Below are 17,265 nucleotides of genomic sequence, written 5' to 3'. Positions count from 1 at the left end.
TCTATTATAGGTGGTCCTGGGGGAAGGCCAAGCACTGTGCATCAACTCCGAGCCGAGTTTTATTATTACCACTTGAAGGACGATTGGACTGAAGCTAAAACCGAGTGAGGTGCCTAAGGTCACACACCTGTCAGCGGAGAAGCACGCTGAGCCAGCAGCCACGCTGTCCCCTGCCCGCCGCCCGCTGAGGAATGGCCAGAGCAGTGGGAAGACATCTGAGAGAATGCAGCTGCCGCTAGGAGCAGGGAGTGGGGAGTTGGAGGGGGGGGTGTCCCAGGGCTAGGAGGGGAGGCACCTGGGGGTGGCCCGACGCGGCTGGTCCTGGCTGGGCTGCCGAAGCTAACTGCAGTGGACTGCCCTTGGCAGAGCCTCTGATGAAGGATGTTGCCAGGGCAGGAAGCACCCTCCTGCCTTCCAGGCCCTGGTACCGAAGGGAGAGGCTGGCAGAGCAGAGGCGGGGTTGGCGCCCCCACCCCCAGCCCCGGCGCCGGAATCCCAAGTGCACAGGAGGCTGGGTGTGAAGCTGTCAGCTGGTGGTCTGATCATGACCCATGGCCGTGGAGGGAGTTTGCTGGTTTACCTGGGCCGTGGCAAATGCACGGCAAATCCACAGGTATGTGCACTGAGACCTGGGACATTTGAGACCTGGAAGGGAGTTCAAATACTGGTCTTGTAGCTTAAAAAGATGTTTTTTAGGGTAAAACATATATGAAGTACACAGATTGTGAGTGAACTCCATGATCCTTCCCGTTAATCCGTGGTATGCTCGTAAATGTTTCACTGGCTCACGGCGGGCCGAGGGGCTGACCTGTAACGTTTGATGATTTCCGTGTATAAATACCCCCCAAATGGCAGATTTCCAGCTGCCAACGTGACATCACTGCACTGCTGGGAGAGCCGCAGAAACCGAACAGACACGAGGGATGGGAATGACCCGGAGAGCAGAGCTAGAGTCAGATGAGAGTAAGAGATGAACCGTGTACTTACCACCTTCATTTTTAATGTAATTATTTAATTGTAAGTTTATACCATTAAAATTTGAATAATGGCTTTATTAGCAGCTGGCTCCCGAAACTCCCGGAAACGCAGCAAGCTGCTCTGGCAAGCCAACCCCGGCCCAGTCCTCCCCGCGGGCTCCCGGTGCCTCCTCTCAGCACTGTGGCTTAGTGCTGCCTGTCCATGCTTCATACAAACGGGGCCCTGCAGTGCGGAGCCTTCTCTGTGGCTCTTGTCCCCGAGACTGGCCTGCGTCGGGGTATTGGAGCCCACTGCCCTCACCGCTGCGTCCTGTGAGTAGGTGACCATAGGGACATATCACCACTCGGCCGTTCTGCTGTCAGTGAACCCCTGGCTTTGGTACCATGCGCTCAGCTGGACGCGCAGTTGGTCTGCAGTGGGGGTCGTGCCCTCACCTGGCTTTGGTACCAACCTGACTTCTGCTGAGAACACAGCTGTGTTCTCTCTGCACGCACGCACACCCCAAGCCTCTTCCCAATGGTGACAATACATAATGGTTTCTCACAAAATTCACATTTGTGTAAAATGTTATCTTGAGGTCGTCTTTTTATTATCTATTTAAAGTGGGCTCCTTGCCCGGCACGGAGCTCAGCGTGGGGCTCGAACTCACCACCCAGAGATCATGACCTGAGCTGAAATCAAGAGTTGGACGCTTCCCCGACCGAGCCACCCAGGCGCCCCTGTCTTAAGGTCTTACTAGTGAGAAATGGTTGTCTTAACAGCAAAACGGCAAAAGCTGCACCTTTCAGAAAGATGCTAACTGGCCATCACGCTCTCGAGACTTACTGTCCTCACTCCTGCTTGTTATTTGGCTAAAATCCTGCAACGTCCTGTTGCTCCTGTGATAAGGCCGCCATCAGAGTCTTACAGTGTCCGTGGGGTAACGTGAAGGACAGCCGTGCTCAGATGTCAGCGACAGCCGCAGGCACCTGTAGACTCTGAAAAAGGCCAGTTACTGAGCTCGAAGAGGTGACGAGCGACAGGCACGGACACTAGAAAACCTTGACAGAAGGTGTGTTGTGACAAGTGCACGCATCTCCGAGATCCAAGTCAGGGGCCTCCTGCAGTGGACTCACCCGTCTTCCTGCGACGATTTAATCGTAAAGCTGCTGGCGCTGCAGAGAAGGGATTTCACTGCAGCCTGCGTGCCCTGGGCCACTGGATCCAGAGCCCTGCAAGGCAGGGACGTCCCCCACCCCACAGCTGGACTTTGAACCCCAGTCTGACTCAGGCATCCAAGCCGAGCGCCTTTGCTAACGTTGCCTCAGCTTTGCCGTCAGGACCCAGAACAAGGCCTAGGAGACGACGTGCACACAGGGGCAGAAAGTTGCATGCAGCTGAGTGCTGGCAGGAGGGACCCCAGCTGTCCAGGGTCAGCTTCCGGGGGGTGCACGAGCCCAGCCACGGAGGCAGCTGTGGGCACGGGGCATCCCCAGCTGCATGCAGGTGCCCAGGAGTGGGGCGAGGCTCCGCTGGCTCCTCTGCGTCTGGGGGCAGATGCGAGCGGTCTTCCTGTCCCTGGCGCTGCAAACACTTGGATTCAGGGAACTCGCTGGGGCTCGGTGAGGCCAGGACATCACGGGCACCTCCCCTGTCCGTTTGCGTCTTCCCAGGAATGGGCTATTGAGCACGATGGGAGAACGCACAGCTTCCCCAGCCCACGGCGCCTCGGCTCAGGAGCCGCTTCCAGGCAGCGCGTGGGGGCTGCGTGTCCAGGCTATCTGCCCATCCACCCATCTGTCCCCCAGCAGCGACTCCCAAGGACCACACGGAGCCCCCGGCTCGTCTCTGTAATATATAATTTTATTTCTGGTTATAGAAACAAATGCTAAGAGGAGAAACAGAACTTCCCCATCCACATACAACAATTTAACAGATAAAAGGACAGTTAAAATAAATGAAAAACAAAAAAGTAGAAATTTAAAACTTTGTTATAGCTTTAAAACATTAACGTCTGATACAATTAGAAATCACATTCAGATCTCAAACTTTTAAAAAAAAGTATGGCTCCTTATTAAAAAAATACTGTATCCCATTTGAAATGAAAATGCAGGCGGGCCCAGCTGCTGCGGGCCTCTCGTCTTTCTGAGGAGGGGACCGCTGGCTCCCTGCCACCTGCGGGGGCGTCTGGGTCCTCCCGGGCTTCCCGTGGACCGACGCGCGCACAGGTGGCGGAAGCCCGCAGCGTGGCGGGGCCTTCGACCCCGTGAGCTAGTTTCCACTGTATGGGGTACTGCCGCTTTTAAAGCAGTGATTATTACACGCGCTGTGGAAAATACTTTAGACAGCCACTGTAAAAAAACACGCTCTCACACGCGCACGCACACACACCCCTAACACCCGCCCCCCAAATTATCTTTACAGGAGAATTACCAGCAGGTAAGAAAAAAAAAAAATCTCAGGACTGGTTTAATCCCTCCTCTCATGCCCCGAGCTGCGGGCGAGGGGGTTTGCCGGGCACGCGCAGCTCGCGGGGCTGAACTCGGCGGGTCCAGGTGAGAGTTGGGGTCACACTTTTGTCTCTTTCTTCCCCGACCCCACCCCCATCCTGAAATACAAACCGAGCCGTGTAAATGAAGAACATGGTATCCAGAAAGCCTTCTGGAAAGGAAGCTGGGAGGGAAGCAGAGAAGGGCCACATTTTAAATGTTTGATTTTCGTTCCCATTTTCACGGATTAAAAAAGAAAGAAAAAGATGTGGGTCAGTTAACACAGAAACTTAGAGGCTAAGAGCTTAAGAGGCCACAAGCCCAGGTGAACGTCCTTCACGCCCGTTGACTTCATGTGGGAAAACCCAGCTCGGAGTCACAGACCTCGTTCCAGCCCAGAATGTGTGGCATTCAGGGGACAGGTCACCACGCGCCTCATGACTCTGGGAGACGGATCAGAAGGGCAAGCCCCGTTACTGCAGCTAGGAACCTCCCTCCCGGGCACATTTTACTGTTTCTGACACGGGTAAACCACCAATAAATATTTGGATGAATCAAATGAACAAACCATTCCAGAAAAGACTCCCAAATAGAGAAGGAACGAGCATTCTTCCAAGTGTATTTGACTCTCTTAAAATCACAGGGTTGGCGCAAAGAGGAGAGAGCCACCTGGAGACCCTCTGGAGGGCCTGGGAAGCGGGTGGGAGACTGGAACCCACAGGAAGTAGGCGGCCTAACAGGTCCTGTGCAACAGGCCGCGGCTGATCCCCCACCCCCTGCGGCTGGCTCCCCCCCCCCCCCGCCCCCTTGATCCCTACTTGTCCTCTCCCAAGTGCGCCCGGTGACAAGCAGGTGCCAGGGCTGGACGAAGTGCTTTGTGGGGTTTCTCCTTAGACACAGAGATGCTCTGCTCACTCTTGGCTGAACGGTAAGGGCCCAAACCACAGGTTAGGATAATGAAGACACAGGATCCCCAAGTCTCACTAATTCGAAGAAGATTTTCATTTCCATCCTGTGTGAAATGCAGCGCAAATGCCAGTGCCCAGTGGTGGGCAGAGCCTCCCCGGAACTCCCGGCCGCGGGTGACCCGCAGGAGACCTAAGTGTTGGGGCAGGAGCCGCCGGTCCAGATGGGCACAGACCCACTGCTCTGATGTGCTGGAGACACCGAGAGGCCCATCAAGCTCGGAGGAACGGGCCTTCAGCCTTCCCACCTCTGTGTACGTGCCTTGTGCCACCGAGAACCTTCCCACCCCACTGACCCTGGGGGAGGCCGGCGCGGGCAGCACCCCCACATGCCCGGGGCCCCGGCTTTGCGGGCCTGGCTCCTGGTGCCTCCGTGCTGACCCCCAGGACGCAGAGCTGAGCTGCGGCTGAGCCCGGGGCCCCCGGTGGCTGTAGGGCCATCCGCCCTGTGGGGGGCCTTCCTCACACAGGAGGAGACGTTCCTTGCACACAGTCCGGAGGTGAGCCTGCTGCCCTGCGGTTCAGAGGACACCCTGGGTCACAGAGCCCCGTCTCAGAAGCAGCTGTGCCCGCGGGGTCTGGCGTGGAGGGCAGCCGTGGCCGCACACGCATTCCACCGAGGCAGGCCTAGCGCGCCCGGCCAGGGGGCCATCACGGCGGCTGGCGAGGGGCTGCGGGCCACAGTGTTTCCTTCAGGCCAAACCAGCAGTGGGGCTGTGGTCGGGGGCCGCACCTGGCCTGGTGCACACGTGCGGCCACCACACGGCAGGGCCTTTCCCCTCGCAGCCTCACGGCCTCCAGCCGGCTACCTGATTCTAGAACAAAGAGTGCGCTCCACACTCGGCCCGGAGACAGGTGTCGTGCGCACGGGCGGCCCTGAGGCCCCTTTCAGGGGAGCTACGTCCTCCCACAGACGTGAGGCTGGGCCGTGGGCCCCAAGGCGTCCTCCACCCCACACAGTCGCTCACACCCCCCGGACTGACAGCTGCGCTCCAAGAGCTCAGGGAACTGTGCGTCTTCTCTGACGCGTTTTCACATTTGACGAAGTGCTCCTTTCTTCACACGAGGCCTGTTTTTGTTCTATGAAGAAACTGACCCCAAGGCCAAAGGTTAAGCCTGCTCTTTCTCCTGAATTCTGAATGGCCCACGAGAGGGTTCCTACGGAGGGGGCTTCTGCCGCTCCCCCTGGAGAGGATGCTGCCCCCGGATGCTCGGGAAGCGAGGACGCGGACTCAGTGACGCTCAGGGCCTCAGGCCGGTCCTCCACCGGTCCCAGCGAGGAGCAGAAGAGGGACCAGAAGGTCCCCACTGAACCCTCTGGGGTCAGGCTGCCCGAGGCAAGGTGAGGCCCCTGCCCTCTGGCCATGGTCACACCCCCACCCCGAACCCGTTCCTTCCCTGCTCGAGAATCACAGAATACTCATTTTATCAACCCAGAAAGCCCTCCCCATCTTCTCGACTTGGCTCAGTTCTTAAACAGAGGCAAAGAAAAACAGCAACTCTTAACATGCACCCGCTGGAGATGGAAGCTCACGGGCATGGCCGTGGGCACACGGAGCCTGTTCCCCCAGGGTTGGCCTCGTGCCGGTCTGCACGGTGGACCAGCGATGGGTCCTGCCGTTCCTGGAGCGCGGGTCAGGGCCAACACGGCCACGTCCTGGGACGAGGGGCTGTTCCGGAACCTGCCAACCTTCCCCGAGGGAAGCAAGCCACGGACCCTTTAAGAATTTGCAGAGAAGGTGGAGAAGGGACAGTCGGCCCGATCCCTTACGGCACTGCAGCGGCCTGTCCTCAGCAGAGGCTAGCAGGCGGTACTTGGGAGGGCGGCCCCATGGAAGAAAGATGCGGACAGCTCATGAGGTCCACCCTGGGGCGCCAGGAGCCTTGCCTCCGTGGCCTTCCGTGTCCCACACTGCTCCACTCACTGGGCCTTGTGACTGCTGTGACCTCTGGGCACAACCCTCCTCCTTCCAGCATGATACCAGACTATCTTGGTGGGAAAATGGCCAACTACTGAAAAGTAGTTACTCATGTGACTTCCTTCCTGTGCAGAGAGGGTGTTTCCTGTCTCTGGTGCTGGTAAACGTGGCGACCGGTCAAGCAGGAGACCCAGAAGAGGCACGTGGTACCTGGGTGGAGAGGGCCTGCGTGCCCCGGGTCATGTCTCAGGAGGAGGTGGGCCCCTCCCAAAGCCCACACCCCTTTGGCCTGGCTGACCTCTTCACACACACTCCAGCCCCTGGGTGATCAAAGAGAAGGTCCTCGGACCCCTGAAGCCCTGATGACGGCAGCATTGTGCAGAACTTACTTCCGTTTCTCCCAATCTTGGCTGGGGTTGGCCCACCCTCTACGACCCACGCTTGCGCCGGGTCACGTCTGGCCTGGCGCTCTTGCTTCCCGGCTGGGGGAGACCATCCCTTGGTCAGCTCCAAGGGCACAGACCTTTCTGCTGTAAGATGCTGGTGATGGCCTTCGGCTGTCAGTCCCAGGACACGAGCCAGCTGAGCCAGGCCTGCTCTCTGATCAGATGACCAGAAACCCATCTAGAAACTGTCTGTGAACCCGGAGTGGCCACTTTCCCAGGGCCCAGCATAAGCTGACCTCACGGGGTCTCCTCCTTGGTCTAAGCAGGAGCTGAAAAGGCACGAGCTCTCCACGTGGCACAATAGCACCCATCCACATTCGGACCTCCCCATGCTCCCTCCTCCTGGAACCACAGCCCGAATAGAGTGCAATCGTCACAAAAATAAGCAGAAACCAAACATCTCGAAAGCTGGGAAAGCAAAGGGTCAGGACCAGACTGACCTGATCAGGCCTGACATGCATCCGTGGCCGACTGTCCTGCGTTCTCTGGAGCTGGTGTCAGCTTTTCTATGGAGGCAAACCCGGGCAGTCCCCCTCGCAAGGACCCCGTAAACGATGACCATGGGAGGAAAGAAGCAACAGGTGAGCTAAAGGCAGGCCCGCGGCAAGGGGTCGACCTGCCCATGTGCATGCCACGGCCTCCACCCAACCCACATGCCCTCTCACGCACACACCAGACACAGCAAAAGACAAAGTTTATAAAGCAACAGAAAATGTCGATGCAGAACAGAGCGCAACTTCTCATCACCGAGGACGGCACACCCGGCCAACGCTATCCCAACGTCACTGAAGGCAACAGGTATGGACTTCACAAAAGAGCTTTTTCCCACTTAAAGTTTGGTGCCATAGAAACTACTGGTTCGGAGCTTGAAGAACACCAGGACAGGCATCACCCCAGTCCAGGCAGGAGGAGGACACTCCGCACATGTCCCTGGAAACCGACAGCTGTGGCCGCGAGACGGCTCGTCACACCCACCCCGGCCGCTGCCGAGTTCTGGCTGCGGGCGAGGCACGCTCTCCATACAAGCCAATCTTGCCCAACCGGCCTTGAGATTGTGTTCCACGGTTTCCCTCTAGTTCTGAGCCAAAACCTGACGTGGCCCTCGAGGCCTGCTCTTCCTCTTGGGGGCTTTCCAGGGCCTGTGCGGTCTTGTGGGTGCTGCCGTCGGGGCAGGTGGGGGCAGGCAGCTTTGCTGGTGGGAGACTAATGCTGAGGACAGGCAACTTCCAGGAAGAAAAACTGTCCCCGCTGGACTTCTGTGAGGGGCCTGGGGCTGCTGTGCTGGGTGGTGTCCAGCGCCGGGGCGGCCAGCCAAGTTTAAAGTCACTTTTCACAGACGCACTTAACATTTCCTGAGAACGTTCTCCAAGAGGACCTGAAGAACTATAATTTGGATCCGGAACTGGGCTATAAATCAGGCAGCGTGGGCTCACCTCCTGCTCCGCAAACAGCTCCATGGGGAGCAAGGGGCGTCTGCATGCGCAGGGGTCCCTCCCCAGGGGAGCTGGTGCCACTCGCCGGGTCGCGGGGACAGGCCGACAGAGTCCGCAAGAGCCGATGGCAGGGGCGGCGCGGCCACTGCTCACAGCCCCGGAGCCCCGGGCACAGGAGACGGTGGGACGTACAGCAGGAGGTACGTGTTGGGCAATAAAGCAAGTGTGACCGGGTGACAACGGCGGTGGGAGAAGCGCTATGCGTCCCATGGCATGCAGGCGCCGGGGCCTCAGGCCCTCAGAGGACACAGGGCTCGCCGATTCCTGGACGAGGGGCCGCGTGCTCCTCATGCGGAGAGCTCTCCGCTCTGAACGCCAACCCGGCGGCCGTCGATCTTTCTTGAAGTTAGCAGACGGAGCAGCAGCAGCGACCCTTCCCAGGGATTAATGCTGGTACGCGGCCCAGGCCCACAGCGTGACACTGTCCACAGACGCCGGCCTCACAGATACGAGCTTCCTTCCGTGTTTGTCTCAGGTTTATGATTAAACCTCAATTTGTTTCAACAAAACAAGAAGTATTTGGGGTCCAAAGCCAAACCAGAGCCCCCTCCCCCCGATTAATGCCAAGACTTTCTATGTCGCTATTTCAGGGCAAAAACCCCACAAGACAGTCTGAGCTTTGGCAGTTCTCGCCTCTCTCCTGCCTCCTCCTGCTCGGCTGCTGACAGGCGTATGCCCACCGCCGGCCCCTCCCGCGCACGGCCTCTGTCCGTCCTCGGGGGGCGAAGGCCGCTCTGGAAGCCTCGCCTGTGCGCGTGGCCGGGCCGGCCCGTGGTCCAGCCCTTGACCATAGGCCTGGGAGAGAAAACGGTGCAAGGGAGAAGGAAAATAAAAACAAGCATCCCCGAATCATACAATCAGCTGTCTGAACTTGTTTATGGGTTTTGTTTTAAACCACAGCAGGGGCAGGAGGCAGAACAAGGAGACGAGTGTGTCCGGGGCAGGCAGGTGGAGGCCGTCCTGTCCGCATGGCACGTGCGCAGGTCAGCGTGGCGCCCCCTTGTCACGGTCCACAGGCGGCAGGAGGCCGGCGGTCAGGGCCCGGCTCCAGAATCCCTTTTGGCGAGCATCCCACTCGGCCCACACGCAGGCGACTTCACTCCCCGGTTCCGGGTCCCTGCGGGCCGGCGGCCGCGATCACCCCGGCCTGCGCCGTCACAGTTCCACTGGGCTCCTCCACGCGTGACCTTTTGACCTCGGGCTCCCCGGTGGAAGAGGCAGATGTGGCAGCAGTGGCTGGGGTCGCCGGGGTGGCGGCCGCTGCTGCCGGCTCCTCGGGCCCCACCTCGCACACCCGCGTGACCACCACCGGCGTGGATGAACTAGCCTGGGCCGCCAGGAGCTGCAGGGGGCTTGTGAGGGCTAGGAGTGGAGGAAAAAGAGATTTGCGTTGGGAACAGGCAAGGACCAGTGCACAGTCACTGCACAAGGCCAAGTAAACCACACCGGACCCTGGCTCCCAGCACGCCCGGCCCCGGGTGCCAGCCCTTCGCCGGCTCCCACAGCGGTGGAGCCTCGTGTGTCATGCCCTCCCTGCCCCAACCCTGCTCTCGCCCGAAGGGCCTCCTCTTGCTGCGTATCCCTGCAGACAGCTAGGGGACTCCTGCCCTCACCTCTAGCAGGTGCTTAACACAGGCCACCTGCCCTGAACCATCCTATGCACGCTGGATGCCCCTGCGACCCTCCCTGCAGCTGCACCCCTGCCCCCGTGTGCGTGCGCCCTCCCTGCCCCCCTCCAACCGTTTCCCTGCCCCCCGACCTCTCGCCTAACCCGGCGGGGCATGAGCGCGGTGACGTGGGGATCTGCCTCTGTGGCAGGGCTTGAGCCTTGGCGGGACCACAGTGGCCACGTGGCGCAGACGCTCAACAAACAGGGCGCGGCGAGGGGATCACCGGATGGCGTGGCCACGCGTTCTCATGCCACAGGCACCACAGGTGCAACGGCGGGGCCGAGCAGGCGCAGGCAGGGCCTCACCGTAAGTGCTGCCAGCTAAACTGTTCGTGGGGACCGCGTGCTTTCCATTCTGAGTGACGGCCCGGACGGGGAGGTGGTGCTGCCCGATGGTCACCGGTGCGGCCGGCTGCAGGATGGCGACCGTGTGCCCGGGGACCCCCGGGGCCATCTGGCTGGCCACCGTCTGGATGACGCGGCTGGCGGCGGGGATGGTGGCGAACGCGATGGTGGGCTTCTCTTCCAGGCCTGCAGGGAGAAAGGGTGTCAGAGCCCCGCCCGCCTGACGGGGGCGGCCCGCTCTCATTTGTGCTCAGCAGGAAGTCTGTTTATGGGGGGAACGGACCGTGGTTTGAAGCATCGACTATTCTCAAAAGAAAAATCCCACCAACAAAATACATTTCAAACAAGAGAAAAACAGTAGGGATTTAAAAAAACATCTAAATACCTTGAACTTTAACCAACCCACAGGTAATCGGAGAAAGAAAACATTATTTGGAATGAAAAGCTTGGCACTTGGAACCACGATCTTCTTTCTCCAAAATGCTTCGTCCTTGTGACGCTACGCACGGGCTGCGGACGGAGGCCTGTGAGGCCAGGAGACTGTGTGGCTCCAGGGCTCCCCGGGGGCTCCTGCTGAACTGGCTGCAGTTTCAGTACTGACCCTGTGACCCCTTGGGCTTGAGACGCCCACCGCAGGAATCCGCAGCGACTTTTTATGTTATGTGACTTCTAAGCCACTTCAAGCCCGCAACCCAGGCTGTCACCTCGGGGGCTGTGCACCTGGAGGTGTTACCGCCCAAGGATGGCACCCTTCAGAGGACGATTGGTGGTGTTTAAGGACACGCACCCCGAAAAAAACAAGTAGCAGGGAGGAAAGGTGGCAGCCTGAGAACCATCGGCCCCCAGAGACAGCCTGTGGCCCCAGCACGTGGGCTCCGTCCCGGAGACCAAGGACAGCCGTACCCGTCCCAGCCCGGTGAGCGCACGACTGCGTTACCTCTAGCCTCACTGCCCAGGTCCAGCACGGCTGTGCCCGCCGCCTCGTGGGTGCCCCCTGCCGAGGCCTGGCTGGCGAGGATGTACCCATTGGCGGAGCTGGCGGAGGTGGTGACCACCCTGAGCATGGTGACGGGGGGAGCCTGCTGCACGACGTGGATCGCGTGGCCCGAGGGCTGCTGCGCCGTCACTATGGACGCTGGCATGTAGGCGACGGGCTTGGCCACCAGGCTGGGCGGTCGGGGAGGCACAGCCATGATCACCGGCTGGGCGCTGACGGGAGAGCCTGCATGAGAAGGAGCATGACCACTGAGGCCCGCAGCTGCGCGAGGCTCCGATCTGCCGCGCCGGGAGGAGGGACAAGACCATTCTTACCGGGCGCACTCTGGGAGTACCGATACTCTGGAACAGAAGCTAACTTTGACCCAAAGTCAGGGTCGTGTGGAATGGGTGAGCCCTCTCGAGACAGGCACTCTGGAGTCTGCAGGCCGCTAGAACGAGGGGACATTAGCCCAGGGTGAGTGGGTGAAGCGGGAGCACTCCTAAGAAGAAAACAAGAGAAAGAACCGTGGTAGTAAGGACAGGAGGTCAGAAACGAAAGTGGTGTTTCACAAAACACAAACATCCCAACATCCGCGTTACGCGGCACCTCTGCCAGCCTTTCCTGATGTGTCTCTATCCCCGGAGGCGTTTCCAACACTAACACAACCTTCCGCGGTGACAACGAGCCACCTGGTAAACGCAAGAGCAACCGGGCGCGTAAGCCCAGGAAGTGGGAGGACGCCGTGCTCTTCGTGGCTTCCCAGAGCGCTGACTTCCGGAAGGGGACCAGCCAGTCTTCCACGGAAGCATTAAAAACATACGCTTTGATGGGACAGGCGCAAATTTCCCACCAGGACAGATCTACAACCGAGGGAGCAGACAGGCCTTGGGCGCACGGCTGTTGGCCTTGCACTGCTAACAGTCCAGGGGAGGGCTCCCTCCGTCACCGTTCGCCCGGGTTCTAAAACAGCACTATGGTCCGGCTCGTGCCAGTGAGGGCTGGCCTGGGACCGGCTGTGCAGCATGGGGACTCGGTCCCGAGAAACAGAATCCCAGGGTCGACCCAAACCTTCGGAGGCAGGACGCTGGAGCTGCCTGGAGGGGGCGGTCTTCAGCCCACGTTTATCATTAGCACAGTAAACACCGCCATGGATGTGTCGTCTACCTCGCCAGACACGTGGGTGCTGTGGGCGCCCTGGTCCCCTTGGGCACAGACCTGGCCCACCGCCCGCCCCTCGAGTCTTCCTCCTGCTTCTCCCACCTCTCAGCTGGCTCGCCTGCCTCCCAGCCAGACCTGGAGCCCGTCTGCTCATGCCCGGGTCCCTCCCAGCCCCCGAGCCTGTGACAGCCTTCCTTCTGACCTCAGGAGCCCAAATTTCAGGCAGGCCCCCTTTAACTCTGCACCAAATTTACCCTCCTGCTGCCTCCCACCCACACAAACATACCCACTGCCTCCCTCCTAAAAAATCCAGGTTCTGCAGCCACGAGAGTCCCTCCCTCTCCTTAACACACAGCTCACACAGCCTTCCTTCCGGGCCAAGAGTGTCCTGCTTGCCACTATGCAGATTCACAAGACTGTGTCCCTGACGCCCAGAGTGACTGTGAAGACAGGCCCACCTCGTCGTCCTCCAGAGACACTGCTTCCCCTTATCCGGGTTCCCTGGGCAGGGCTGGGCACAGAGAGCCAGCCCCATAACCGGTCCCCTAGCTGGCAAACAGGCTGATCTAACAAGCGAAAGGTCGTGGGGGTCACTGTTATGTATTGAACTGTGTCCCCAGAAATCACCAGTGCCTCACAAGGGGACCTTGCTTGGAGTCAGTAGGTAGGATGGTCCCTAACCCAGTGACCAGCATCCTCAAAGGGACAGTCTGGACACCGACGTGCTCAGGGAGAATGGCAGGGGAGATGCAGGCAGAGGTCAGGGAGCTGCATCCACGAGCCCAGGGGTGCTGGAGACTGCCAGCAAAGCCTCAACAGCCGGGAGAGGCCCGGCGCAGACGCCCTCACGCCTCAGAGGAACGCACCCCGCCGCCACGGTGACCTCTGGCTACAGATGCGTGAGAGAGGAGGCTCTGTCGTTCCGGCCGCCGGGTGTGTGGGCCGCTGCTCCCGCAGCCCTAGCAAACCCAGCTACTCCAGCAACATTTCTCTCCAAGCCCTACTGAAGCAGTGTGGTGTTCTGGAAAATCCGAGCCCAGATGAAACGTTCTGAATTCCTACCTCACCAGCACGACCGTCACCTTTGTTTCAACTTCTACTTTGGCTATAGACCTGAGAATCACGGTAGCCCCTGTTCCAGACATTTCTGGACGTCTGAGCGGTCTTTCATGGAACCACATGAGCTGCATGCTGAAGCGAAAAGCGCCAGGTGCCAACGCTCCCTTCCAGGCGGAAGAACTTTGGAGAGCATCTGTCCTCTCTTGCCCATGCTTTCCCTGGACTGGTGACCTTGGGAAGACCTCTGGGCCTGTCCATGTGCAGCTTGGCCTGATGGACCGTGCTGGCCTCGAGCGTGCAGAGCGGGAGGGTCCCCGACCAGAGGCCATATCCCAAGGTCAGCTTTATTAATGACACAGCCTGTTTGAGCTTGACCAGACCTGCTTGTCGGTCCCTCCGCTGGGACGCTTGCTTCCACCGAATGCTGCGAGCTGCAGGCCCCTTCTACTCCTCTCTGGTTTCAGGTTCTGTTCCCACCACCACCCATGTTTTGGCTTCTGAGAACGGACACGTCAGAGGAGCAGACAGGGGTCTGCTTACTAACTTTACTATCACACGACGAGTTTAAAGTGCCAAAGGGGCTCCCGTGAATGTGGACATCTCGGGAGTCAGGCTGCTGACCGAGGAGCCGAGCAGGGGCTTACCTGGACGACAGAGGCCCGAAGGGGGTGCGGAAACAGGAGACGCCCCTCTGCCTCCGTTTTCGGAATGCCTGTTCCACGAGCTTCGCTTCCGAGGCAGGGTCTATTCGCCAAAAAGACCCCTTCCCAGGTTCCTCCTGGGAACGAGGGACTTTAATAAAGTAACGGTTCAAAGAAAGGTTGTGTCGGATTGAATTCTGTGGGCAAGCAGAGATATTCACCAGTTAGCAAGTGAGGAAACAAACTGAATCCGAACGCAACGGACACGAGACCAGAGGTGATGGGGCAGCCAGGCATTCGTGCCGGTGAGGGCGCTCCACGGGGTGGCAAGGTCACTGGATTCTACCGGGAAGTGCAAAGGCACAGTGGTAGCTTTTCCTAACAAAATTCAGCATGGCGTTCCTTATAGAAAAAGTGAGACAGAAGGACAAGCCACGGCCTAGGAGTATGTGGATCGGAACTTGGACTAAGTCAACCGGCCGAGGGGAAAGAACAACCATGGGAAGAATGCTCCCGAACAAGCATGACACGAGGTCTGCCAGTCCCGGGACACGCGGGCCGCTGTGAGCGCGCACGTGCACCGTCCATTTCCACACAGCGCAGGATCGGAAGGCACGGTAAGTGTGAAAACACTGCAAAGTAACCAACCCTCCCTTCTCTGGACGTTGGAGGGAGAGAAGACTATTTGGACTCACAGGGGCCGTTGCTCAGTTCAGATGCGCCCCAGGCCATCCATGGAGACACCCCTGGACGACTCCGCCCCACAGAAAACGACCTGTGCGTTGGCTCCCTTGTCCAAGACAGTGGCGGGAGCCTGGCTTCTCGGGCCTGGGCCTCACCTGCCAGCCTTTGTCAGCCGTCCGGTAGTAGGGGTAATGCTTGGTGATGTGAGCATAGATCCCGCTCAGTGTTAGCTGCCGGTCCTGCGCCGACGAGATGGCCTGCACGATCAGCTGAGCGTATGAGTACGGCGGCTTCGACTCGTCCTGAGAACAAAGGCAGCGCGCTGTGAGCTTCGGCAGGCTTTCCCAGCCCCCCTGCCGTGTGCCCCCGCTCCCCGAGGGCCCTAGCGATCGGGACAGAGGGCAGTGGCGTGCCCACCTAACTCAGTCTCAGTGACCACCACCCGTCTCGCCAATGTGCGTGCACCCGACGAGGGATAGCCATTCTGGCCCCACGCGGGGAAAAAGCAGATTTTCATCATACTTTAATTCTGAAATTTCTCCCTTCCTCTGCAAACTGACTGAAAAACAGGTATCAGAAGAGAATGAGCTAAGATATGAAGTTGTAAGGAAAAACCCTGAAACCGTCCTGTCACCCACGGACGAGACAAGGGCAGAATGCGGAGAAGGTGCAGAGCGGGAAGGAGCAGTGTCCCTGGGGCCCACATGCGACCTTCATGAAGGAGCAAAGCGTGCTGTCTGGGCGGAGGGCTGGTGTCCTGCCCCCGAGCCCTGCTCGTTCTCACGCCGGCGCCCCGCAAGCCTGAGGCACCCCGCAAGCCCGCTGCGCCCCGCATACGGTCACCGCGCAGCCCCACGTGCCGTCAGGCCTGAGACCTTAGGGCTGTCCCCTCCGGACGCGTCCGCCTGCTGCTCCGAGGCGGCCTTCGCGGCAAACTCGGCGGCCAGCTGCAGGTCCGAGGTCACGTTCTGAACAAAGCGGTAGCCGGATGACCCCGCTCCGCGCGGACTGGCCGGGCAGGAGTTGGGAACACTGTGGAGAGAAACGACACGTCCTGACTTCACGATCTGGAAAAAGAGGACTTGAGGTCTCGGATTTCAGGACCTAGCTGGGTGATGCGGGGTGACAGAGAAATGCAGCCCCTTCCTTCCCTGTGTTGTCACGACGCTGCACCTCGCCTGCGGGGAAGGACGCACGCAGCGCCACCAGAGATCAGGTGCCGTCCACACACGGCGGGCGCGACGCGTGGTCCTGCAGCGGCAGTTTCTGCTCACGGTGGGGAGCTGTGGACCCTGAGAAGCAGGTTTATGCGCAGCCACCCAGCAGGCCGGCTCCCTGCGGCAAGGCCTGGGCCTGAAGGGCACCACCCACCGCGCAGGCAGGTCGGGCTGAGCATGCCCTGTGGCTGCTGTCACGTGCTCACTGTCCACGCGAGGGCGCTGTGGGCCAAGGCTGGGGAGACGACTTGAGAGCCAGCATGAGGACCTCTGGGACAGCCCCACCCCCAATTCCTCGGGGCCACAGCCACAGTTCAGCCCCTGAGGCCCACACTGGCTGTCTCTCTCCAGGGCCGCCATGCCAATCCGAGGTGGGAAACTGTGGCCAAATACACGGGCCGGACACACCTATGGCTCAAGTGGGTCCAGAGCACACACTGGCGGGTGCCAGGCCTGCAGGGTCCCTGGCCCGCTTCCTGCTGGAACGTACTAAGCCCAGCTCGGCGGCGACAGGCGCTGTTGGCACAGTGCCTCTCGTTAACAAGGTGGACTTTGGTTATCAAACTACAACAAAATTCTGATTCTGAAAACTAATTCTATTACAAAATATTCAGAGGCAACCAATGCAAACACGGTGTCACAAGCCCAGGTAAAAGGTGCCTCTGCTGGGAGCTGACCAGAGCCCTGTTGGCCAGCCTCCTGCGGGACCACAGGCGCCCCTCCCTCCACAGATCCCAGCCCGTGGAGCAGCGATGAAGTCCTCCCAAAGTCATAGAGGACCCGGGCCCCTGCCTGCAGGGCCAGCACCCCACCAGGAACCACCCAGAAGGCCCAGGTTTCCGAGCATGCCCCATGTGCTCTTGCATCCACCCCTCTGTCCCTCTGCCAGAGCCCCCTGGGGCCCCAGATTGCAAGGCCTCTCAAGTGAGAAGCCTCGTTCTCTTCTCTGCCACATTCCCCAGATCTGGGAGAGACAGTTGTGAACACAGCCTCCGGTCAACAATATAAACAGGCCAGGTAAAGGCAGGAAAGGGTAATAAAACCAGCTTTTTCTTAACTTATTTTGGAACCAGATATACAAAACCCAAGCTTATAACGCTGGGGCGGGACTGGTAACACATTCACGCACTAGGAAACAGGCTTCTCAAACACAGCCGTTTGGGAACCAAATGCCACCGCACGCGGCACGAAGATGTGGCTCAACAGTCACATGACCCTGAGGTGAGGGGCTTTTCCTGAAGATT

The 17,265-nt window shown here is 59.4% G+C and overlaps 1 protein-coding gene and 1 long non-coding RNA gene across 2 annotated transcripts in view; one reads left to right on the top strand and one right to left on the bottom strand.

The window, feature by feature from the left end:
• Window positions 1–301: 301 nt before the first annotated feature.
• Window positions 302–2,943, top strand: LOC123802487 (uncharacterized). Its single transcript, XR_006782557.2, has 3 exons — window positions 302–613; window positions 856–963; window positions 1,059–2,943. It is a non-coding gene; the product is annotated as an uncharacterized LOC123802487 (long non-coding RNA).
• A 4,510-nt stretch (window positions 2,944–7,453) lies between these two features.
• The window catches only part of FOXK1 (forkhead box K1), a 65,917-nt gene continuing 56,105 nt past the window's right edge, over window positions 7,454–17,265 (bottom strand). Inside the window, exons 3-9 of the mRNA XM_045813231.2 lie at window positions 15,680–15,836; window positions 14,960–15,106; window positions 14,124–14,317; window positions 11,595–11,761; window positions 11,221–11,505; window positions 10,245–10,469; window positions 7,454–9,631 (exon numbers count right to left, since the gene is read on the bottom strand). Of these exons, the coding sequence (XP_045669187.2) occupies window positions 9,366–9,631; window positions 10,245–10,469; window positions 11,221–11,505; window positions 11,595–11,761; window positions 14,124–14,317; window positions 14,960–15,106; window positions 15,680–15,836 (1,441 nt within the window). The 3' untranslated portion in view covers window positions 7,454–9,365. The remainder of the gene's footprint in view (window positions 9,632–10,244; window positions 10,470–11,220; window positions 11,506–11,594; window positions 11,762–14,123; window positions 14,318–14,959; window positions 15,107–15,679; window positions 15,837–17,265) is intronic.

Source organism: Ursus americanus, chromosome 2 (assembly GCF_024610735.1).
Source record: "Ursus americanus isolate L20-20 chromosome 2, mUrsAme1.1.p, whole genome shotgun sequence".
Lineage (NCBI taxonomy): Eukaryota > Metazoa > Chordata > Mammalia > Carnivora > Ursidae > Ursus > Ursus americanus.
Note: the sequence above shows the minus strand (reverse complement) of the source record. Positions and strands in the feature narration are given on the sequence as shown.